This window comes from Aedes albopictus, chromosome 3 (genome assembly GCF_035046485.1).
Source record: "Aedes albopictus strain Foshan chromosome 3, AalbF5, whole genome shotgun sequence".
NCBI lineage: Eukaryota > Metazoa > Arthropoda > Insecta > Diptera > Culicidae > Aedes > Aedes albopictus.
This window is the reverse complement of record NC_085138.1, coordinates 309894733-309921347: the sequence shown is the minus strand read 5'-3', so window position 1 is coordinate 309921347 and position 26615 is coordinate 309894733. Positions and strand designations below refer to the sequence as shown.

General features: G+C 39.9%; 2 protein-coding genes across 3 annotated transcripts in view; one reads left to right on the top strand and one right to left on the bottom strand.

The window, feature by feature from the left end:
- Nucleotides 1-26615, bottom strand: part of LOC109431029 (muscarinic acetylcholine receptor DM1-like) — a 493708-nt gene that overhangs the window by 39711 nt on the left and 427382 nt on the right. The window lies entirely within an intron of this gene.
- On the top strand, nt 1925-3506 carry LOC134291463 (uncharacterized). Its single transcript, XM_062859226.1, has 2 exons — nt 1925-3261; nt 3360-3506. Exon 1 carries the CDS (start codon nt 1937-1939, stop codon nt 3203-3205), a length of 1269 nt encoding a protein of 422 aa, XP_062715210.1. The 5' UTR covers nt 1925-1936; the 3' UTR covers nt 3206-3261; nt 3360-3506.

Below are 26615 nucleotides of genomic sequence, written 5' to 3'. Positions count from 1 at the left end.
ATAGCCAAACACTATCGCCATCTCTATAACAGCTCGCGATGATTTGATAGCTCGACACCGAACCCCCGTGTGTTCATATAAGAAACGGTTCGCGTCTGCGCTGATTTGACAGAAGCGATCGCTCGCTTCGGTGGTCGACCGTTAAATTTGGGGGGGGGGACACTTTTGAATCACCACTGTCACGTCGGTTCGTCGGTGTGCATACAGCGAATAAGTAGTGATCCGAATCTATATTCGCACTGCGGTATGTGCGGACATTGGTTATATCCGAGAAGAATTTACCGTCGATTAGAACGTGGTCGATTTGGTTTTCTGTTTGATGGTCGGGTGATCTCCACGTGGCTTTGTGGATAACTTTGCGGGAGAAGAAGATGCTTTGGAAAACCATACCACGGGAGGCTGCAAAGTTTACGCATCGCTGGCCGTTATCGTTCGATACGGCGTGCAAGCTGTTTCGCCCGACTACCGGTATGTACATTTCCTCCCTTCCTACCTGCGCGTTCATGTCGCCCACAACGATTTTCACGTCACGCGGCGAGCAATCACCGCATGTTTGCTCTAACTGCGCGTAGAACGCTTCTTACTCGTCATCAGGTCTCCCTTCGTGTGGGCAGTGGACGTTGATGATGCTGTAGTTGAAGAAACGGCCCTTAACTCTCAACATACACATTCTTGCGTTAATCGGCTGCCACCCGATGCCACGTTGTCGCATCTAGCATAATACTAAAAATCCTGTTCCCAGTTCATTGGTGGTGCTATAGCTTTGGTAGAAGGTAGCCGCTCGATGCCCGCTTTTCCACACTTTCTGTCCAGTCCAACAAAGCTTCTGCAACGCCACGATGTCAAAGTTGCGAGGATGTAGTTCGTCGTAAATTATCCTGTCACATCCTGCAAAACCTACAAACTCCACATAAATCTGGCGAATTCCGTGTCTATGGATAGATTGAACAAACTTGTCCATAAACAGAAAATAAAAATTATAAGCGTGGCAATTCAGGACACAAAAAGAACATTAGAACGAACCAAAACCGCGAAACACCACCTGAGAAGGAAGGTTGAAGAAGCAACGAACACCGAAGATTGCCAATACATCGTCGCGATGGTGGAAAAGAGCGCAAGAAACACGTACAACAAGTCTAAATCTGTGGAAACAAAGAAACTGGAGGCGCTCAAAATGGGGAAAATACGGAACCAACATCGGAATCACGAATGGATCGAAAACACGACCACGACGGAATTACCGGACTTCGTGGAAAGAACTCTGCTCCTCGGGCCCAATTTCAACATCCAGAACAAAAGAACAATCCCATACGTGAGGTTCATAGCCGATGTGGAAACAGCGATCAAGCGGAAACCCGAAGCGGAAGAAATCAGAGGGGAGGTATCAACGATCATGTCGAACTACGTCAACTATCAGCGACAACCGAAGACGAAGGAAAACGACTGGATACTCAAGGAAGTCAAAAGGACCCGAAACTTTCTGAAAGAGCATCCCGATCTGTACATCACGAGAGCAGATAAGGGAAACAAAACTGTGGTGTTGTCCGCTTCGGAATATCGTGAAAAAATGGTGGAAATGGTGAGTGACACGAACACGTATAAACCCCTAAACGATAACCCAACGAACAAAACCTTGAGGAAACTCAACACGATTATAGAAAAATGGTGGAAAGATGGTCACATCGACACACTAACAAAAAACAAACTTAAGGTTTATAATTGTCACCCACCTAGAATATATGGTCTGCCGAAAATTCACAAACCGAACAGACCCCTCCGCCCAGTTGTGTCAACCATAGGAACGGCGACGTACCGTATGGCACAATTTCTAGCAGAAATGTTGGGAAAGCTTGTAGGAAAAACACCATATCACGTGCGCAACAGCTTCGATTTCGCGGGAGAAATATCGCATGTGGTTGTTCCAGAGGGCCATATCATGTACTCACTAGATGTGGTGTCCCTCTATACAAATGTTACAGTGGAGAAGGTGTACGATCTGGTGGAAGAAAAATGGGGAGAACTTCAAGAACACACCACCATACCATGGGAAATTTTCAAGCAGGCGATGAAAACTGTTCTCGAAGCATCCTTTTTCCAATACGACGGAAAATTCTATGCCCAAACAACGGGGGTCCCCATGGGCTCCCCGCTTTCACCAGTGATAGCAAATCTAATCATGGAGAAGGTGGAACAGGAGGCCATGACCAAACTAGAGCAGAAACACATCCCACTGACAGTGTACAGAAGGTACGTCGATGATTGCTTCCTAATGGGGAGAAAGGAGGATGTGGAGAAGGTGGTGGAGCATTTCAACGCCATCGATGAGAAACTGAGGTTCACCGTAGAAGAGGAGACGAATGGATCACTTCGCTTTCTGGATCTCACACTCACGAGAAACGAAGAGCGAATCCAGAAGGTCTGGTTCCCCAAGCAGAAGGATGGGCGCTACCTCGACTACAACTCGGAAAGCCCGCATACCCACAAGGTAAACACGATGATCGCTTTGGTCGATCGAGCACTCAAACTCACGGACGTCGGACAAAGACAGGAGAGCATTGGAACGGTAAAGAGCATTCTCCGCAACAACAACTACCCGGAGAATCTCATTCAACGAACGGTGAGAGATCGGGTACACCGGTTGTACAACACATTAGAGAGGGAGTGCAATGAGGAACCAAAAAAATATGTGTCCATTCCAAACGTACCGGGTCTCAGCGAGAAGGTGAGCAAGACGTTGAAAAAACATGACATCACCGCTTCCTTCAAACCATGCGACAAGGTAAAAACCACTATTTTTACGAAACTGAAAGACACTATACCACCATTAAAACAGACAAATGTAGTGTATTCTATACCTTGTGGAGCATGCGAACGTAAGGAATATATTGGACAGACATCTCAAACACTTGACAAGCGCATAGCGCAACACAAGAACTCAGTACGCACGAACGCATCAGCTACGGGACTCACCCAACACGCGCTAGACAACGGACATCGTTTTGACTTCTCTCGAACTAGAATTCTGGAGAGAATCAACAATGACGCGAGCAGACTAGCAGCAGAGGTAGTTCACATTAAGATAAACAAAGAAACGACGGTTAATTTACAGCGTGACGTAGACGGGTTCTCAAACACATACAATAACTTGATACACAAACTGAAAGACGACCAACGACGAACAAGACGACACCGAGACGGAACATGACATAGATAATTAGAATTAAGTGTGCCGCCCCAAAGAACGCAGGCGCGGCGGAAATTGTAAGTGTTTAGTCTAGAAATTTGAAAATTGTAAATGTTTGTAATTATGTGATTGTAATTAATGTGAAAAATTGTTTATTGTTCCTTTTATATGACAGTTCTGAGGATGACCGAAAAATAAAAGTAGGTTGAAACGTAAAACCAAATTACGATTTTAATTTAATATCATCACCGAGAAACACCAATTAAAATCGAACAAGATCAAGTAAGCGGTGATCAAAGCCATAAGAAGAGAAAACCTAGTGACTTGCAATTCCATGTTCCAAGTTTCCAATCATAGTCCTTATTTCGTCGCGTGGGCGTGGGTCTTTGCCGATTGTATCGAGTCGTATTTTCTCCTATGTTATTCGCAATGGGGATTTTTACGGGTGGCTCATTGGGCCTACGCCAACACTACTGTCTCACCGGAGGGCCATCGTGCCAGTTCTGTTTAACGTCCCAACCACCGTCCCACTGGGACGACCACGCTGATGGGGCTACCACCTTGGATCTAGCTGGGCGTGGTGCAGCGTTTCCTACTCAGCCGCTGGATGCCAGAACAGACGCTGTTTGAGCCGCACCTCCTTGGTGAACAGACGCTCGGGTCGTACCTCCTCAATCTAGCTGAAGTCAGAAGGACAACAGTGCCCAGGCTGCACTACCAGCTAAGCACACAACTCTTAGCTGGCGGTCTTTGTCATCGCTTGACCCGTGGAAGCATAAGGTAGGAACTTGTGAGGACCAGAGCTATGTTGGACGCTCTCCTTATCGGCTCACCGTCTTGCAACCCGCCTTCTGATAGTACGACTTTGAAATATCCCTAGCGCAGATCTCTTAGAAATGACTTACGGAATTTTCTGAGAGATTCAAGATACTTCGGAATTTAATGGCATTATTTGTTTTTCAATCATTCTTCTTTCAGCAAACCAAAACCACACATAAACTTATCTCCTTCGACCGTGCACAAACAAATGTATCCTCACCTCATCCATTATTTGCTGACCCACCTGCAGCAGTCCGGACTGACTGAGAAACGACAGTACACTTTCCTATGTTCCGATATACCTAGAAGTATATATCCTTCAATCTATCTGCCCGTCCACCCGTCAATCGCATCCATCGATTCATCCACTTTCCAGCCCCGCCTTCCAACCACCACTGACTGGTACCGGCAAACGACTGACATCTCGCCCGAGGACACAACACGTGCATTCGCTCACCATTTGCCTCCTCGTTTCAACTGGCGCGGCGAGCAAGTAAAAACAATCCCTTTAAAACCTTGTCTGTCAAGCAGTGTTTTCCCGTGTCTTCTCCCGTGGTATACCCCCCGGGTGGAGATTCGAGAAAAGGCTGTGCACGGGGTACGGTGAGTGTAAAAATGCTGGAAAGCGATAATAAAAAGCTAGAAAAATGAGTTTTCTGCTTCGAAACTTGTGCATTCTGCATCGCCAATGTGCTTTTACCGTTGAACATGTGGTATGTTACCACTACCACTACCACCGGAAGCGACATGAAAGTTTCTTAGTGGCCAAAGTTAGCTGCTCGGGCTGGGTGGTCGGAAAGGAGGTTGTAACTCTTCCGAACGGATTGTTATTTATTGATGTTCGGGTTGCATATTTTTCCTCTGTTTCTAAGGGTAGGGAGGTAAAAGGGAGGAAATGTTCCTGCTGATATCAGAAACTTTGAAACAGGTTTTAGAATGATGTTAAAGGTAGTATTGCTGCGAAATTCGCTCACATTATCGCATCAGTCATGACCCCGACTCGGCTGGTGCAATTGACCATAATCAGATTAAGATCGTTAAAATTGTGACTAACCATAATGAAAAACCTATTTCCAGTTGCCAGTATGGAACATCAACCAAGCATCTTGCTTCCCCATCTCGTTGTAATACCCATTCATGATACAAACCACCAAGAATAGGAAGGCATTTTTTAGCCACAATCAAACGAAACCGTAGAAATAAACAACAACCGAATGCCCTGCAGGGTAAAATGTGCTCCCAGAACCACAGTTTCACATCATTCGCAAAGGTCCTAGCGGGAGCACTCGTATAGTTTTACGGTGCTTCATCCCAACCCAACAACAACGTGCGGTGTAGTTTGTAGCAGCGAAATGATGGCTTCAAAACAAGACTTCCTCTATCTTGTTTGAAATAATGATTCCATGCGGGACCCTGTTTGTTGCTTGTCGCCTTCTCCGGGGGACGTAACATCAGGAGAAAACACCATCGTGGCTGGGTCGTCTGCCTGGTAGTAATGCCATCATCGTAGTGCCTCGTCAATTTAGTTTGCGGTTTCAGTCTCGATCCTTATTCTTGCTCGTAAAAACCACAAAATGTCGAGAAAAGTAGTGCAGCAAAGGAATAATTTCATGTTATGACCCCAATTTCTAGAAGCACGTTTTACAGCATTCAGAACCAAGGCAGAATAGGGCGATTTGAGTGTTTTTGTTCGAATATAATGTGAATACGTGATCCAGTTCTCATCATCAGGTTGGTTCACTTAAGCCTCTTGTGAGAGATTGGTCCCCGCTAAAGTATTCTACGGTGGTTAGGTTGACAAGAATCACGATTAATCTGGTCCACACACAGTGCACAATGGGTCCAGAGCCGCATTTACGAAGACAAAAATGTTTGTGCCTAAACCATAAGTTTTAGATACATGATGTCTTTGAGAAAGTTTCTTCATATTTTTCAACCTTTTTTCTCATTATTGTGAAATTAGGGTGGTCCCTCTAGTTTAGCTGATCCAAACATCTGCTTTTTAATAGTGTTATGTACGTTTACAAAATGTTCTACAAAGTTGTATAAGAACTTATTTGGAGCAAGTTTGCCGAAGAAACCATTATTCTATCTCATATGATTCCTAACTTATATTTTTTTAAAAGAATCATGTTAGGGTGATCCATGAAATTCAGTTTTCTTGCCATAACTTTTAATACATTCGTTTCTCGTAAAAACTTCGTTCCGAGCACTTTTAGTACTATCAATGACGCATATTTTTTTCATAGAGCTCAATGTTCTACCTCTCATAGTTAAAAAGATATTGTTTTTTTTTTTCTTCAAAAAATCACTTTTTTTCAAAAAGTCATATCTCAAAAAGGAGCAAATGAATTTTCAATCGCCGAATTGCATTGAAAAGATCGTACTCTGTTCTATTGATGGTGAAAAAATTTAGAATACCTTTTTTGTTTGAAGCTTTCTATTGAATTTTAAATATACGGTTTTTTTACATAGAAAATCAGTTGTAACTCTTAAAATCGATGAGATGCAAAGTTGGCGTCTTCGACAATATTGTGAGTTTTTGGATGCTCTGAAAGTGCTCAGAACAAAGTATAGCGAAAAAATCGACGCATAAAAATATATTGAATAAAAACTGATTTTCATATGGAAAACGAAACAATTCAAGCAAATTGAACTCTTCTTTGCTAGATAGATCAAAAGTTACTGCCATCTACCTATTAGTGAGAAAATGAAGTAGACGAATTCCCCTCTCTGTAAGGTATGACGATTACAGACCGTGTGAGAAAGTTTAGGTGGTGGAATACTGGGATCACCTACGATGCCGAAGATGACAGACGAATTTCCGACCTAACTCTAAACCGCACCCATTGCCACCTAACCTAACGCCTCTCTGGAACCACACAGAAAGAAAATCTTTAAAAAAACACTTGACGTAAATATTAGAACGTTTCAATTTCTATTTCCTTTACATAAAATAATTTCTTGCACGCAAAGTTGTAAGCAAACTCCAACATGTAATTTTAAACTCTGATGGAGAATTGTTTTGAAAGCTAGGTTGAAAGCGATAGAGGTCATTTTGTTACAACGAACTCGATGTAACTATTTTGGACTATGCACCAGAATGTATTGCTTCGGAAGGAGGCTAGCTCAGTTCACAACCTCAAGGTTAGTTGCCTTGCTGGCAGCTATGGACTTTGTGACTCGCTCTTCTAAGAGGACAACAAGGTTCCAACTTCCTAAGTGGCCTCCTCACTTCATACCTCAAGCAGCACCTTCAACATCTTCCAAACTGTGACTTTATAAACTTTGGTCTAAATGAGTTGTACTGAAAGTACGCGCAACTTCCATCTTGCCAATTGAGTTGTATTTAATTTCTCGTAAAGTTTCGACTTTGTTTCACAGAAATCACCAAATATCTCGTGTTTGACATCGATTCGTGGAGGCGTAGCTTACATATTTCTCACTAGTGATAAAACAGTCAGCTTGCATAAAATGTGTTAAGTTACAGTCATGCAACATCTAACTGTGGATTGTTTGTTCAAATTATGTACCAAATATGTTGCGAAAAACTTGTGCCTTTTGTTCAGATTATGTACCAAATGTGTTGCGAAAAGCTTGCGCGTCTTCTCATTTTGACAGCTCTCCAATTTGTGACAAATAAGATGCAATGAAGTAACAAGTAACTTCTGTAGCTTTTATGGTGTATTGAGCAGCAATTCTCTCACAGAGCCTTTGATGTAGTAAGTAAGGAGAATAAAGCTAATCCTCCTGATGTCCATGGTTCGAGTCTGGAAAGAATCTTTTTTATTTTTTAACCATGCCCTCTCATTCAAGTTGCATAACGATGCAGAATCTGCACTTTTTGGGTTACAAAGAAGAAGCAATTGTGCTCTATCGTCTTTAGTACGGACAGTGAATAAATTGCACCAAGGTAGCTGTTATTGGCTTTGAAACAAGTCGTGTTGCTTGGGACGGCGTTGGAAGGTGGGGCATGGCCAATATCACATCTGCATTTCAACTGCACTGATAAGCTCTAGGAACTGCATGCTCACAATTTGATCTTCCCGCAACCTGAGCAGAAGAAAATAACAAGCGAATAACATATCATGGTATTTATCTTAAATACTACCATATCTTGACATGCCCTTCATTAGGTGGTAACAAGAGGCAAAATAACAAAAACGAATACCAAAATTTTGTATAAATAACACCTAGAAAATAACAAGTCTTGTTATTGCAATAATAATTGCATACTTAAAATTTCAAGTGCTGTATTTGTTATCCCAAAGTTATTGAATAACAAACTAATAACATTTCTTGTTATTAAATGTTTCATTTGTTCGATGACTTCATGATATAATAGCAAATATTGTTCTTCGGCTATTTTCACTGCTAATCCAACAAGTACTACATCAATACCAAACTCTGCACAAATACCTCCAACTGTTATTGTGATTTTGTAGAATAACGTAGCAATAACAATTTTAGGTATTAGAGCACATGTTGCTCTTCGCATGGTATTTGTAAGGTATGCCCTTCCGCTCGGGAAGTAAGGCCTCTTTCTGTCACGGACCATCCCAGCGACATCTATCCACTCTATCGCAACCTATTCATATACCAGATTCTCCGCATAATAAAAAATGTCCCCACTAAAATGCTACTTGATGTTTCGATTTCTGGTTGATCACAAAACCACCTCAGTTTCCCGGATTGTTTCCCCACCTTTGGCAATAAGACATAGCTCTGTAGCTTCTAAAACTCATAGAAAACACCCTCGTTCAGACATCTCCGCATAGCAAATCTGAAGATTCCGGGAGCCATTGCAGTTGCTACTTATCAGGCTAGATTCAGGGTTCCATCTGGACCGAGAGCCTTATCTACGTCAACTGTTTTTCCAATCCTTGCAAATCCATTCATTCATTTATTTAGTTAACATCAAATTCATGATAATACTGAATCAACAATTTGCCGCCATAATACTCGATTTGCAGCTGCAGCTCTCCAACGTCGGTCACGTCCAACACTCTCCAGATCATGCTCCATCTGGTCCGCCCATCGTGCTCTCTGCGCTCCACGCCTTCTTGTACCAACCGGATGGTTAGCAAACACCAACTTTGCAGGGTTGTTGTCCGGCATTCTTGCAACATGCCCTGCCCATCATATCCTTCCAGCTTTGGCCACTTTCTGGATGCTGGGTTCGCCGTAAAGTGCAGCGAGCTCGTGGTTCATACTTCTCCGCCACACACCATTCTCCTGCACGCCGCCGAAGATCGTCCTTAGCACGCGTCGCTCGAAAACTCCGAGTGCTTGCAGTTCCTCCTCGAGCATCGTCCATGTCTCGTGTCCGTAGAGAACCACCGGTCTTATTTATTAACGTCTTATACATGGTTACGAATATCGACTGATTTGGGTGCTTGATTTCTTGGGTTTTCGGCTTGCAGTCTGAGTTCTGTTGTTCAGACTGCAAGCCGAAAACCCAAGAAGTTTTGTACATGGTACATTTGGTGCGGGGGTGAATCTTTTTTTATCGCAGTTTCTTCTGGAGCCCATAGTAGGCACGACTTCGATTGATGATGCGCCTTCGTATTTCACGGCTCACGTTATTGTCAGCCGTTAGCAAGGAACCGAAGTAGACGAATTCTTCTACCACCTCGAAAGTATCCCCGTCCATCGTAACATTGCTGCCAAGGCTTGTCCTATATAGCTCAGTCCCACCTACCAGCATGTACTTTGTCTTAGCCGCATTCACCACCAGTCCGAACTTTGCTGCTTCGCGTTTCAGGCGGGTGTACAGTTCTGCCACCGTTCCAAATGTTCTAGCAATGTAGGGCCTCGTAGCCGTGCGGTTAGGGTCACCAAGCTTATAATCGCACCATGCTATGGGGTGAGGGTTCGATTCCCGCTGCGGGCGTTGAAACTTTTCGTGAGAATAGTTTCTTCCCCGTTTCCACTGGTGCATGCTCCGTTGTCCGTTGTCTAATGTTAAGTTTAAAACTGTCTGTACAGCCGAAAGCTGAAGAGAAGACGTTGTCCGTGTCTTTTTTTTATATATTATCCATGTCATCCGCAAAACAGACAAGTTGGCCGTATTCGGGAAGATCGTACCCCGACTGTTAAACCCGGCTCGTTGCATAACACCTTCCAGGGCGATGTTGAATAATAGGCAGGAAAGTTCATCACCTTGTCGTAGTCCCCGTCGAGATTCGAATGAACTTAATAGTTCACCCGAAATCCTTACGCCGTTCTGCACACCGTCCATCGTTGCTCTTATCAGTCTGGTAAGCTCCCCGGGAAAGCTGTTCTCGTCCATGATTTTCCATAGCTCTGTGCGGTCGATATTGTCGTATGCCGCTTTAAAGTCGATGAACAGGTGATGCGTTGGAACCTGGTATTCACGGCATTTCTGGAGGATTTGCCGTACGGTGAAGATCTGGTCCACCGGCCGTCGATAAAACCGACTTGGTAACTTCCCACGAACTCATTTACTTTAGGTGAAAGACGACAGAAGATGATCTGGGATAGCACTTTGTAGGCACCCAAGTAACCACAAGCATTATATCATAACCAGTGGTGTCATCGTGGTTACTCCAAGTTACTCACTGAGTAACCAGCTCTTCAGTTCAAAAACAATTTTTTTTTTTCAGGATGCAAAATATAATAAAATAACAATTTTGGTTATTTTGGGTGCACACTGTTAACGCCCTGACCACATCAGTTTTAGTGAATATGGATTTTTAAACAATTCGATATTCTGGACCGCCCCCTCAGGAAGCGAAATATTATAAAATGCCAATTTTGGTTATTTTGGGTGCACACTGTTAACGCCCTGACCACATCAGTTTTAGTGAATATGGATTTTTAAACGATTCGACATTCTGGACCGCCCCCTCAGGAAGCGAAATATTATAAAATGCCAATTTTGGTTATTTTGGGTGCACACTGTTAACGCCCTGACCACATCAGTTTTAGTGAATATGGATTTTTAAACAATTCGACATTCTGGACCGCCCCCCTCAGGAAGCGAAATATTATAAAATGCCAATTTTGGTTATTTTGGGTGCACACTGTTAACGCCCTGACCACATCAGTTTTAGTGAATATGGATTTTTAAACAATTCGACATTCTGGACCGCCCCCTCAGGAAGCGAAATATTATAAAATGCCAATTTTGGTTATTTTGGGTGCACACTGTTAACGCCCTGACCACATCAGTTTTAGTGAATATGGATTTTTAAACAATTCGACATTCTGGACCGCCCCCTCAGGAAGCGAAATATTATAAAATGCCAATTTTGGTTATTTTGGGTGCACACTGTTAACGCCCTGACCACATCAGTTTTAGTGAATATGGATTTTTAAACAATTCGACATTCTGGACCGCCCCCTCAGGAAGCGAAATATTATAAAATGCCAATTTTGGTTATTTTGGGTGCACACTGTTAACGCCCTGACCACATCAGTTTTAGTGAATATGGATTTTTAAACAATTCGACATTCTGGACCGCCCCCTCAGGGCATTAACGCTGAGGAGTTTTATTTTAAAGCCAAAAACGCTTTATTTCAAAATTCCCAAAGAAATGGGTAATGTTATTGTTACCACCAGCTGGGTGCACATCTTCAAAAATTTTCAGATCACTTCACTTCACTGAACTGAACTGAAACATTAGTATATTATATATGGTAAATTCACACCCTGTGTACTCCTCATGCATGTCCATGTTACGTTTGCGATACTGTCGTTGGATTGAAAATGTTTAACTTTTTCTTATAACTTGTATACGGTTGATTTCTTGTGCATACATTTGGGCGTTTAAAATTTGTTTTCCTTGGCAATAATTTCCAATCAGAAAAATGTGTGTACATTTGCATTGTTCCAATTTATACATGTCCTTGACAAATAAAAAACCAGTTGGAAACTTTAGCACACAGTTTTTGTTCCCTGATTCTTTATTTTTATGTATTCACTAGCTGATCCGGCAAACCTTGTATTGCCCATTTCAATTGTGGCTCTTGCACTACGACACTTGGTTTAATCGAGATGGTTTTAAATTTCTGTCTTCTTATAAAGCTTATAAGAATTTCACAGTTTTTCTAATGTTTTTTGTTTATTTTCATAACACAGTCACCCTGCGAACAAATTGATCATTAGTTTTGATAATTTTTTCTTTCGTTTATTAGTTATATGTCTACTCATATACATTGGAAGGCCGGCTAAAGAGGCACGTTATCTTCCATTTGGGGCATTTGTTCCCATGTGTTTCATGATTCCATATGCTTGACTAAGAAAGGAAGGTCCACTATTTCGTAACAGTGTAATTCGAATGCACAGCCTATTTTTAAAAGAAGGAAAAATCTCATATGAACTATGCAGTTTGGTTGCTAGTAAAACCTTTATCAGTGTAATTACGGAAAAAATCTACCATAGAGTTAACAGTTCAACTGCCATAAGCTACACAACAATGCTACTCGAAAGAAAAAGCTTTGATTAACCCGTTTTGGTCATAGTTAGAAATTTAATTTCAGAAAATCGCCGTGACTTCATTTTTCAACCGATATTTACAAAATTTGGAATGAAGACCGCGCTACATCCCTAGTTGCATGGAAAAATATCAAAATGGTTTTTTGGTTCTTGGGGTTTGAGTTATTGAAGGGGGGTCAAATAGGGTCAAAAATGGACCAACTGATTATTATCACTGATTATTTGTGAGAAACACATGGAAAAAGATTGCAAATGTGTTCAATTATCGTTTTATTATTGCAAATGCATTGTTTGAGTAAATTGAGATTACCTGGTGTTGACGCGATATATGCGACTGGCTACCCTATGCAGTGCATTGTAAGCTCCATGTAAAGGAGGAAAGAAATGCATTGGTAAAGTAAAGCGATATTGCTAAGAAAGTGCTTGAAGCATCCTGTATTTATTAGTATTTTGAAATTGTACCGGGTTTGAAACCGAAACTATTAGGGCGGCGAATCACTGAAGATTGTAAGTAGTGAAATGAACTTGAAGTGTATGATAATTAATAAAGAATTTGTAGTTTAAGCTGATCGTAATCAAACCTGTTTTTGATCTGCTCTAAGACCCAGTGCCGACGCCGCAACAAACTTAAAAATCTTCAACTTACGATCGCATTTGCTATAAGCTGAAGAAAATGCCATATAAGAAGAGAGCCAAGACTTTGCCGAAAGAACCTCCACTTGTTCCGAACATATCGGAGTCCGAAATAATGAAGATACAGCTGGACCATATGCAAAGGGAGCTTGCCATTAAGATGAAAGCAATATCGGACCGTGAAGCTGTTGAGCTGGAATTCGAACGAAAACGCTATAGCTTGTTACGTTCACAAATGATATCTGTTGACCGCGATGGATGCCTCACGGAAGCGTTGGATCAGAATCGTCGGGACGTGGATAGTGAATCTCAGGATGATCATAGCAGCCAAAATAGTATTCCTGCTTCATTTGAGTACAACTCGTCTATCGACAAAGTACCAATCCAAGTTGGTGGTAGTGTACTCACACATCAACGAATATGTGCCCGCCAAGTCATATCACCCGACCTGCCAATATTTACAGGCGACCCAGAGGACTGGCCGGTGTTCTACAGCCAATATAAAAATACTACCTTGGCTTGCGGGTATAGTGATGCGGAGAATTTGGTTAGGCTCCAGAGATGTATCAAGGGCAAAGCATTAGAATATGTACGCAGCAGGTTGCTTCTTCCAAAGCTGGTACCTAAAGTCATTGAAACATTAGAAATGTTATATGGGCGGCCTACAGTATTAATCAATTCTTTGATAAACAAAATTCAGTCCATTGAGGCTCCAGAGATGGAGCGCATGGAAACGATAATCGATTACGGTATGGCAATACAAAATCTGTTTGATCATCTCACCGCGTTGAATCAAACGACACATCTGCAAAACCCAACACTGTTGCAGGAGCTGGAAGCCAAACTGCCTGCACAAATGCAGTTAGAATGGGTACGGTACAGACGAGAACGTGGATCCTCATCTATAAAAACCTTGCATGAGTTTATGAGCGAAGTAGTAGAAACAGCTTGCGAAGTAACATTTGTAGGACCGAGACCGCATACCTATCGAACACGGAGCGGTGGATACGACTCTGACGAAACCGCAACAACAAATTCAGAGTCCGAAAACAATAGCAAATGTTTTGTGTGTCGAACTCAAAATCATCGCGTGAAAGATTGCCATGTGTTTCAATCGCACGAAGTCGGTCATCGTTGGAGACTGGTAGGAGAGCTGAAACTGTGTAGATGCTGTCTCAATCGTCATGCCACTAGAGTTTGTCCGAGCGCGTACGAATGTGGGATAGATAGATGTAAATTACTACATCACCCATTGCTGCACCAGAACAGAATTCAATAGGGTAACCAGTAAAATTCGCTTATGAAAATTAATTGTAAAACTTCATAGAATATGTAGATTTACGGGGGTGGGAATGTTGGCGTGATATATGCGACTGGCTACCCTATGCAGTGCATTGTAAGCTCCATGTAAAGGAGGAAAGAAATGCATTGGTAAAGTAAAGCGATATTGCTAAGAAAGTGCTTGAAGCATCCTGTATTTATTAGTATTTTGAAATTGTACCGGGTTTGAAACCGAAACTATTAGGGCGGCGAATCACTGAAGATTGTAAGTAGTGAAATGAACTTGAAGTGTATGATAATTAATAAAGAATTTGTAGTTTAAGCTGATCGTAATCAAACCTGTTTTTGATCTGCTCTAAGACCCAGTGCCGACGCCCCAACACCTGGTTCTGGTTTCGGATGTTCTGGGTCACGTTTGGGGTGCCTTCAGGAGACACATTTCGCAAGTTCCTGACACCTGACATTTTGCATAGCATAAGGCTGGAACAAATCTCATTTTCTTCTTTTGTCACTTTACTCGTTGACTCGTCAAAGGGGGGGACGATAAATAATAAACGTATTTGATGCAAAATTACCCAAACAATTAGGCAAAATCATCAAACTTATCGGATTTGTTAAGAAATTTTTTCGACGACTTTGATTCCACTATAAAAAGTTTGAATTTTTCGAATAATTTATTTGTGTCCCCCCTCAAAATGTTGGATTCCGACCAAAATTTTCCGAGGGGGTGGTGACATAAGAGAAAATCGAAATTTGTGTCAGCCTAATTCTAAAAAACACATTTGTCATGTCCCATTCTACATAGTGTCGCAAATCAAGTATTTGGGAGGAATATTCAGAAATTTTTGGACATATTGACCACCATCCCGGATGTTTCGGGAACCTGGGGCTACCCGGAAATAGTGACCTTTCCCGAACAATTACGAAACCTGGCTTGCGACACATCCAACATCATGATTTTGCAAATCAAGAGTGTTGGAGGTGAATTCGGAGGTTTTTGGACAATGTGACCATCAGAGGGAACACCGTCAAGCTCGGTATGGAGGGTTTCCGCGATGGTCAATCGGAGACAGCTGCCGGAATTCCAGGGGTTTTGTACCTTTCGTCGCCTGCAATCACTTATTATAACCATAATAAATATGAATATGGTATGGAATTCGGAAATTCCCATAAAAAGTCCAAGAACAATTATTTTCTCTTCGACATTGTTTTATTTAAATTTGATCGGAAAACTTATTTGTGAATTTTTTTAGAAGTTTATTCAAAATTCTCGAAATCATTTTTGGTTTTTATTTTATGTTATTTCAACTTAAAGCTAATTCTACGCTTAAATATTTTTTTGGGAAATTTATTTGGCAATTTTTATAGAAATTCCAGCGGTAGTATTTGGAGGAATTATTCGTAGTTCCTTTATAAGTTTCTTCGGGAAATAATATAATTATTTCAACAGCAATTTCTGAAATTCCTGCGGCAATATTTAACAAATATTGTCGTAAATCGTTTTAAAGTTATTTTGCCAAATTCATCAATAATTCTTTTGGCAATTTATTTGGGAATTCATTAAGCAATTCTTCCGCGAATTTATTCAATATTTTCAGAATTTTCCAGACATTATTTTCAACTTTCCTGCGACAACGTTTTCAGCAATTATTATAAAATCCTTTCAGAAATACCTACTTTTGAAAATTTCTTTAAAAACTCTTCCGAAAAATAATTTGAAATTTATTTTAGGCAATTTTTAGAAATTCCTTCATAATTTTTTTTGAGGGATTTCTCCAGCAATTACTTTGCAAATTCATCTTACATTATGTTGAGGGATTCTTTCGGCATAATTCGGGAAAATATTCGTATATTATTTTGAACGTTTCTTCGGCAACTAATGAGAAAAAATTCGGAATTTATGAGAAAAAAAAATCGTTGATTCTTGTGAAGATTCGCATTCTTTTCTGCAAGGATTCCTCCAGGAATTCCTCCGAAGATCCCTCCAAAAATTTCTCCAGAGATTCCTCTAGGAATTTCTCCAGGGATTCCTCCAGGAATTTTTCCACAGATTCCTCCAAGAATACCCCCAAGGATTCCTCCTGGGAAACTGCCAGAAAATCGTCCAAGCATTCCTCCAGCGATTCCTCAAGAGATTCCTCCAGGAATTTCTCCGGCGATTCCTCCAGAAATTTCTACAGGAATTCCTCCAAAAATACTTCCAAGTATTCCTCCAGAGATACCTTTAGGAATTCGTCCAGGGATTCCTCCAGGAATTTCCGCAGGGATTCCTCAAGAAACTTCTCCAGGAATTTATCTAGGGATTCTTTAAGGAATTAAAATTCCTCCAGGGCTACCTCCAGGGATTCCACCAGGGAATCATCCAGAAATTCCTCAAGGGATTCCTCCAGGAATTTCTCTAGGGATTCCTCCAGGAATCCCACCAGGCATTCCTCCTGGCATTCCCCCAGGAATTCTTCCAGGGTTTCAGGAATTTCTCAAGGAATTGTCCCAGTAATTCCTCCAAGGATTCCTCAAGGAACTCCAGCAGCGATTCCACCAGGAATACCTCCAGGGTTCCTCCAGGAATGTCTTCAGGAATTTCTCTAGAGTTCCTTCAAGAATTTCTCCAAGGATCAAGGGCGTAGCCAGCTTTTCGGCCAGGGGGGGGGGGCAAGCATCCTTACACTGAAAACCACTTTGCAGTAACAAGGAGTTCAAATACTTCATCATTAAAAAAAATAAAAGTGAAGTATGAAAAATGGGTGATTAACAGGAATGGTTCAATGGAAGAATCATATATGATTATAATCCTGAGGAATTCCTCAAGATATTGCTTCAGGAATTTTTTAACAAATAACATCATGAATTTGAATTTATCCAGCAGAAATTACCTTCGAAAAACTTGCAGTAATTCCGTTGAGAATAGCTTCAGAAATTTCTTCAAAAATTCCTCCAGAAGTTTTATTACGAATTTTACCATGCATTCTTTTGAGAATTTCCCCAGTAATTCTTTACAAATATCATTTTTAATTCCACCAGAAATCCGTTTGAGAAGCTCCAGAAAATACTTTAAGAATTTATCTGGGAATTCTTTCAAAAATTCCAATCAAACTAAGAATAGAGGAATACCCTAAGAAATTTTTGGAGAAATTTCTTCGAAAAATCCTTTTTTTTTTTTTTTCTGCAACTGGCAACAATCGAAAATTTATTACGGAACAATAAACATGAGCTGAGTTATTATGATATTCGAAAAATAAATTACATATGGATGGGAAAATTGGTAAAGTAAATTAATTGGATACCCAGTGGAGATTATCTCCTTTTAAGGGATCCATTAATAACTTCTACTAAATACAAAATACGAGAATAACAGAATTTCAACTATAAATTATAAAGTTAAAGTTAAAGTTATAGTTATGGCCTGAACGGTTAGAGTAAGAAATCATTGATTTTTCCTTTGAGGTACTTTTTGATTTTAAATTTAAACAGGTTTGAATTTACGATAAGCTTCAAATCATTTGGTAAGGCATTATATTTCAGTGGTCCTACGTATGAGAAACGCCGTTGCCCTTGATTCGATGCGGCCCGAATAAGTGCCAGATTTCCAGCTTGCCTGGTAGTGCGAGTTTGTGGAATGGTGTTCAAAACAATGTTAGAATGTGTCCTACTATTATGTCTAATTTTATGAACCATGTGAAGTGTTTGTAATTCACATAGGCCCAAAAGTGGCAAAATATTGTGAAATAAATTTGCATAAAGATCAAATGTTGGATACAAATGAGGTAACCTGAAGATTATTTTAAGGCATCTGTTTTGCAGGACTTGTAGTCGCATTAGCCTAGATTTACATGCCCGACCCCATACTGTTATTATGTATTGCAAAAGAGAATGAATATGTGCATAGTAAAATTTCATTGAAACATGACGTGGCACAAAACCTTGAACTCGGCTTAAGATACCACATAAACTTGAAATTTTCCTTTCGATATGAGATATCTGTACTTCCCATGAGAATTTGGAGTCTAAAAAAATACCAAGATATTTAAACGAATCAACTTTTTCAATTGAGTCACCATGTAGCTTAGGATCCAAATGTTCTGGCAATATTTTTCTCGAAGATCTGAAAATCATATATTTGGTTTTTTTGATATTTAAAGACAAAAGATTATTCGAAAAGTACGACTTTAATTTTTGGAGATCGCTATTCATGTGGTCAATTACCGTTTGCGGATTATTGCTAGGATAGAACAATGCAGTATCGTCTGCGAACAACCTAGGCACTCCCTTAAGTGGTAAGTTCCCTAAGTCATTAATATAAACAAGAAATAGTAATGGACCAATGTTGCTGCCCTGCGGTACTCCATTGTTTACCTCTCCAATAGCACTTTTATAGCCATTTAGACAAACATATTGTCTTCTGTTGGTTAAATAATTTTTAAATAGATCAAACACAATTCCTCTAATACCGTAAGCATACAACTTTTTGAGTAGAATATCGTGGTTCAATGTGTCGAAGGCCTTTTTGAGATCTATAAAGAGCGCCCCTACTATTTTTTTTAGAATCTATTTCTTGAAGTACAAAGTCTACTAGTTCTGTGATCGCAGTAGCAGTACTACATGCTTGCCGAAAACCATATTGGTAAGCATATAAAACTTGGTTTCTCTCAAAAAAATCAATCAAACGGTTTGCTAACAATCTTTCAAAAACTTTGTTGAAGACTGAGAGGGTTGATATGGGTCTGTAATTATCAAGTAAACTTGGGTCTCCTGATTTAAAGATAGGGGTAACCTTTGCCAACTTTGGACAATCTGGATATATACCAGTTTCTACCATTTTGTTGAAGCAGTTGTTCAATATACGCGAGAAAGCAAGAGCATTAGTTTTTACTACGTTTGTTGGTATATTATCCGGACCTGGTGCTTTATTTGTTTTCAAAGCAGATATGACACAAGCTATTTCATTCGGAGTACTCGGCCTCAAGTAAATTGATTCACGTACCCTATAAACATTTAATATTGGATTTTTTCTTTCGGAATGAGGAATTTGGCTAGCAAGGCTTCCACCAATATTTGAGAAGAAGTCATTGAATAATTCACATTTTTCCCTATCATCCATAATATGACGTTCATTCACAACTAAAAAGGATTGCTTGGGTTTGCTATTGCGCCCAAACAAAATATTGATATGCTTCCATAGCTTACTGTGAGTGGTGTTGTTCAAAATATTTTCGTAATAAGCTCTTTTACATGATCTTTTGGTTTTTTCTACTTTTTTAGAGAGATGATCTAGCATGGACTTAATGTATTGATCTGTGGGATTCCGTTTGAATTTCTTTAGATACAGTATGCGGCAGGAAAAAATGCGAAAGTGTTTTTCAACTTCAAACCTCGTTTTCGTCCATTTGACGTTAACCAATCTATGTTTCAACGTTTCATGATCTCTAATAGGCTAGTTTTCTGGAAAGTTAATTGAAAATTTCCCCATTTTGGTCACTAACCTTTAGAGGGCGGCGCCTGAAGCTAAAGACAATCAAAATTTTCAAACCGCAGAAAAGTACACAGGTCGCTAAATTTCGTATCTGATAAAACAAAATTTTCAATTATCTCTACATTATCATCAAATATATGTACTTATTTCATCTAGTATGTGAAACTACATGGCTCTGGATCAGTGTGGTCTGGTTGTTCATCGAATTTAAAGTAATTTTGTTACTGTTATAGTCATTTTGTTTAATGACCATGGGCACTGCGTACCTTTGATATTAACTGATTTTTTCCTTACGGTTGTACAATCCTGAAGAATTTTGTTATAATTTTCAATTATGTTTTCGAGGCATGTATTAGCATCATCGATTCTACCAATGCTGTTAATATAGTTAGAGAAATTGACATTCACTTTTCCATGATCAATTATGTTTTGGCTGAGTTCTACTCGGTTAACTTCGGCTGGTAAACTTAGACTAGTTAGAACAGGAAGATGATCACTGACTGCGCTATAAATGGTATCATTTTGTATGGAAGAGGCATTATCTAGTTTGCATACTACATGGTCCAAAATATTGTTACTCAGGGGTCTAGTAACATGAGTATTCGTGCAGAGACAACCGTAGCATTCTAACAAATTTTTATATTTAACGACCACATTATTATTTACTAAGTTCATTGGTATATTTATGTCCCCAAAGATAAGTAACGGGCGACTTGGAGATGCTTCCGCAAGCCATGCTTCTAGCATAGTATGGAAACTATTAAAATCATAGGATGGAGGCCGGTAAACACCATGGACATCATAAAATATACCATTAAGCTTTAACTCAATATGTATATGATGAAAACCATCAACAGATACGTTCTTGATAGTTCGAAAATCAATTGTATTCCTAATAAATAGAGCCAATCCTCCAGATGAATTTTCCCTACATGAAAATATAGCACTAAAACCACGCATATTTAACAAAGAACAGTTCGCATCTTTCAACATGGTCTCACCTAATACGATAACATCAAGAGGAACACATACGTTGTCTATGAATTCCAATACATCATCAAACTTTCCAACAACATTGAGCCCTCTCACATTCCATTGCAGAAAACGAATACTTTTCATATTTGGATTTGACACATTTTTATTGAAATCATCAACATTATCATGAGATAAATTTACTATATTCGCCATTATGTATATTTTAAAATCAATACAAACACATTTGAAATGAAATGAAATTCCCTATCACTTTCCGAGCATTTCCATGAACGAGGCAAAGTCTTCATGGCTTTGAATAACACGAGGCTTTGAATTTTCGTTTTGTTTAACGTAAATATCACCGTTTTTACCAGGCCAAACAAATTTGAGATTAACTTTTTGCTGCACTGCTCGTATTTCTTTCAGTAGTTTTATGGTGATTTAATGAATTCCTTCGGAATTACCGGAAAAAAAATCTTTGAAAATTTCTAAAGGAATTCCTTCGGGAATTCCTGGAGGAATATCTTTGGAAGTTGCTAGAGGAATGCATTCAGAAATTTTTAAAGGAATCAATTAAAAATAATTTCAGGAATTTATTTCGAAAATCCTTGAGGTATTCCACCGGAAATTCCTTGACAAATTCTTCAGAAATTTCTTGAGGAATTCCTTCATTTCTAAAGCTCCTTGAGAAATTCCATAGGACGTCGAGAGTTCTTCTACGATTTCCTTTAGAAGATTCTTCGGGAATTCCTTGAGGAATTTCTTTGAAATAGATTTAGAATATTCCTTGAGGAACTCCTTCGGAGTTTTCGTGAGGAATTCTTCCGAAAATTCCTTGAAGAAAACCTTCAAAAATTCTTGGAGGAATTCATCCGGAAATTTCTGTGAGAATTCCTTCCCAAATTCCTGAAGCAATTCTTTCGAAAATATTGAAAAAAATCCACTAAAAGTCTCATGAGATATCCCTTCTGAAATTCCATAAGAAATTTCTTTAAAAATCTTTCAAAACTTCCTTGAAAAAATATTTCGGAAATTCCTGAAGAAATGCTTTTTGTGATTTTTTATTTCCTAGAGGAACTCATTCGGAAATTCTTTGACGAATTCCTTTAAAAAAGCCTTGATAAGGAAAATTCGTAAATTGTTAAAGGAGTCCGTTTGGATTTTTTTTTTTGACATATGTCTGAAATGTCTTATGGAATACCTTCGGAAATTTCGTGAGAAATTGTTTGATAAGTTCGTTGAGGAATTTTTTCGTTTTTTTTATAAATCTTTTTGAAATTCCTCAAGGAATTCCAGCGAAAGATCCTTGAGAAGTTTCTTCGGAAATTCCTCAAGAAATTCCTTCAAAAATGTATTGCGGAACTCCTACGAAAACTTGAGAAACTTCTTCAAACATTCCTTCAGAAACACGTTTGGGGATTATGTGAGAAAATCCTAAGGAAATTTTTTGAGGACAACCGTCAAAAATTTTTGGAGGTATTCATTCGGAAATTTTTGGAGGTATTTCAAGGCGAATCCATAAGAAATTTCTTTGGAAATTCTGGGAGGGATTTCTTTGGAAATTCGTAGAGGAATTCCCTCGGAAATTCAGGAGAAAATCCTTTGAAAATTCCAGGAGAAATTTCTTTGAAAATTCCTGGAGGAATTCCTACGGAAATTCCTGGACAAACTCCTCGGGAAACTCATGGAGGAATTCTTCGGGAAAATCCTGGAGGAATTCCCTCGGAAATTCTTGGAGGAATTCCTTCGTGAATTCGTAGAGGATTTCCTTCGGGAATTCCTGGAGGAATTCCTTCGGAAATACTTGGAGAAATTCCTTCCTGAAATTTATGGAGGAACTGCTTCGAAAATTCATGGAGGAATTCCTTCAGAAAATCCTTGAGCGATTCCTTCGCAAAAGTCCTGGAGGAATTCCTTCTGAAATTTATGGAGGAACTCCTTCCGAAATTCGTGAAGGAATTCCTGGAGAAATTCTTTCGAAAATTCCCGGTGGAATTCTTTCGGAAATTCATGAAAGAATTCCTTCGGAAATTCCGGCAGGAAATCCTTTGAAAATTCCAGGTGAAATTCCTTTGAAAATCCCTGGAGAAATTCCACCGGAAATTACTGCAGAAATTCCCTCGGAAATTCCAGGAGGAATTCCTTCGGAAATTGCTGGAAGATTTCCTTCGGAAATTCCTGAAGGAATTCCTTCGGAAATTTATGAAGGAATTCCTTGGGAAATTCCAGGAGGAATTCCTTCGGAAATTGCAGAAGGAATTTCTTTGATAATTGCTGGAGGATCTCCTTTGGAAATTCCTGGAGGATTTCCTCCGGAAATTTCTGAAGAAATTCATCCGGAAATTCATGGAAAAATTTCTCAGAAATTTCTTCGGAAATTCGTGAAGGGATTCCATCGGAAAATTTCTGGAGGAATTCCTTTGGAAATTCATGTAGGAATTCCTTCGGAAAATTCTTTAGAAGTTCCTTCGCAAAATTCCTGGAGGAATTCATTCGGAAATTCATGGAGGAATTCCTTCGGAAATTCATGGAGGAGTTCCTTCGGAAATTTCAGGAGGACTTCCTTTAAAAATTCCAAGAGGAATTCTTTTGAAAATTCCTAGAAGAATTTCATCGGAAATTCTTGGATGAATTCCTTTCTCGAGGAATTTCTTCGGAAATTCGTAGAGGAATTCCGTCGGAAAATTTCTGGAGGAATTCCTTCGGAAATTCATGGAAGAATTTCTTCGGACATTCATGAAGGAATTCCTTCGGAAATTCCAGGAGGAAATCCTTTGAAAATTCCAAGAGGAATTCCCTTGAGGAAATTCCTAGAGTAATTCCTCCAGAAATTTGTGGAGGGATTTTTCCGAAATTTCCTGGAGGATTTCCCTGGGAAATTCCTGGAGGAATTGCAACGGAAATTCCTGGAGGAATTCTCTTGGAAATAAATGGAAGAATTTATTTGGAAAGTCCTGAAGGAATTCCTTCGCAAAATTCCTGGTGGAATTACATCGGAAATTCATTCCTTTGGAAATTTCCAATGGAATTTCTCCAGGAATTTCCGACAGAATTTCTCCTGGAATTTCTGAAGGAATTCTTCCTGGAATTAAAAAAAATCCTTCAGAAATTTCCAAAAGAGTTTTTCCAGGAATTTCCGAAGGAATTTCCAAAGGAATTCCTCCAGGAATTTCCAATGGAATTCCTCCGGGAATTTTTAAAGAAATTCCTCCAAGAATTTCCGAAGGAATTCCTCCAGGAATTTCCGAAATAATTGCTCCACGAATTTCAGAAGGAATGCATCCAAGAGATTCCGGAAGGATTGCTCCAGGAATTTCCGAAGAAATTCCCCTAAGGATTTCCGAAAGAATTCCTGCATGAATTTCCAAAAGATTTCCTCCATGAATCATCAAACGAATTCGTCCAGCAATTTCCGAAGGAGTTCCTCCCGGAATTTCCGAAAGAATTCCTCCAGGAATTTTTGAAGGAATTCCTAACGGAATTTGTGAAGGAATTCCTCCATGAATTTTCGAGGGAATTCCTCTTGGAATTTGCAAAAATAAAATCCAAAAAGACTTTCCGAAAAAATTTCTCCAGGAATTTCCGAAGGAATACCTCTAGGAATTTCTGAAGGAATTCCTCCAGGAATTTCCGAAAGAATACCTCTAGGAATTTCCGAAGGAATTCTTCCAGTAATTTCCGAAGAAATTATTGCAGGAATTTCCGAAAAAAATCCTCCAGCAATTTCCGAAGGAATTCCTCCTGGAATTCCCAAAGGAATTCGTCCAGTAATTTCCGAAGGAATTCCTCCAGGAGTCATGAAAAGCATAACTCTAAGAAGTTTGGAATGATTTTTTTTTTTCAGGAATGTCCTAAGGAATTCATCCAAGGATTTTCTCAGGAATTTCTCTATAGATTTCTGAAAGAATTCCTCCAGAAATTTCCGGAGGTATTCATCCAAAATTTTTCGAGGGAACTCCCCTAGGAATTTCTGAACGAATTCCTTCAGGAATTTCCGAAGGAACTCCTTCAGGAAATTCCGAAGGAATGCTTCCAGGAATTTGTGAAGGGATTCCTCCAAGAATTTTGGAAGGAATTCCTTCTGGAATTTTTTTAGGAATTCCTCCAGGATTTTTTGAAAGAATTGCTTCAGGAATTTCCGAAGCAATTCCTCCCGGAATTTCTGAAAGAATTCCTCCAGAAATTTCCGAAAGTATTAATCCAAGATTTTTCGAAGTGCCTCGCCAAAGAATTTTCGATTGAATTCCTCCTGTAATTTCCGAACGAAGTCCTTCAGGAATTTCCGATGGAATTTCTCCAGAAATTTCCGAAGGAATTCTTCCAGGATTTTGCGAAGGGATTCCTCCAGGAATTTTGGAAGGAATTCCTCCAGGAATTTTCAATGGAATTCATCCAGCAATTTCCGATGGAATTCCTTCAGGAATTTGCGAAAGAATTCCTCCAGGAATTCCTAAAGGAATTTCTCCTGGAATTTCCGAATGAATTCCTCCGGGAATCTCCAAAGGAATTCGTCCAGCAATTTCCGAAGGAATTCCTCCCGGAATTTCCGAAAGAATTCCTTCAGGATTTTTCGTAGGAATTCTGCTAGAAATTTCCGACGGAGGAATACCAGGAATTTCAAAAAAAAAAAAATCTAAAAAGAATTTCCGAAAAAATTCCTCCAGGAATTTCCAAAAGAATTCGTCCAGCAATTTCCGAAGGAATTCCTCAAGTAATTGCCGAAGAAATTATTGCAGGAATTTCCGAAAAAAATCCTCCAGCAATTTCCGAAGGAATTCTTCCCGGAATTTCCGAAAGAATTCCTCCAGGAAATCCTAAAGGAATTCCTCCTGGAATTCCAAAGGAATTCGTCCAGCAATTTCCGAAGGAATTCCTCCCTAAATTTCTGAAAGAATTCCTCCAGGAATTTCCGAAAGAATTCCTCCTGGAATTTCCGAAGGATTGCTGCAAGAATTTCCAAAAGCATTCCTCCAGGAAGTTTGGGATTATTTTGTCCAGGAATTTCGTAAGGAATTTACCTAAGGATTTCCTCACGAATTTCTCTATGGATTTCTGAAAGAATTCCTCCAGGAATTTCCGAAGGAATTGCTCCAGAAATTTCCGAAGGAATCCTTCAGGAATTTCCGAAGGAATTTCTTCAGGAATTTCTGAAGGAATACCCTCAGAAATTTTCGAAGATATTCCTTCAAGAATTTCCGAAGGAATTCCTGCATACATTTAAAAAAGTTAGAATATAGTTGCTCGGTCAGGGGGGGGGCACGGCCCTCCCCTGCCCCCCCCCCCCCCCTGGCTACGCCCTTGCCAAGGATTCTTCCAGGAATTTCTCCAGACATTCCTCCAGGAATGCCTCAAGGGGTTCCTGAAGGAATTCCTCCAGGCTATCCTCCAGAAATACCTTCAGGGATTCCTCCTGGGATTCTTCCAGGAATTCCCCCAGGCATTTCTCCAGGATTTCCTACAGAGATTCCGGAAGAAATTTCTCCAAAGATTCCTCCAGGAGTTTCGTCTGGGATTTCTCCAAGAATTTCTCAATGGTTCCCCCAGCAATTTCTCCAGGGATTCCTCAAAAAATTCATGCAAGGATTCCTCCAGAAACTCCTTCAGGGATTCCTCAAAAAATTCCCCCAGGGCTTTCTCTAGGGATTCCTCCAAGGATTCATCCAGGGATTCCTCCAAAAATAACCTCCAGGGATTTCTCCTGGGCTTCCTCCAGGGATTCCCCCAGGGATTCCTCCAGAAATTCTTCAAAAAATACCTCCAGGGATTCCTCCTGGACTTCCTCCAGGGATTCC

Excerpts from the sequence above, each read along its gene's own strand:
- LOC134291463 (XM_062859226.1), top strand. The coding sequence starts at position 1,937 with ATGTACTCACTAGATGTGGTGTCCCTCTATACAAATGTTACAGTGGAG.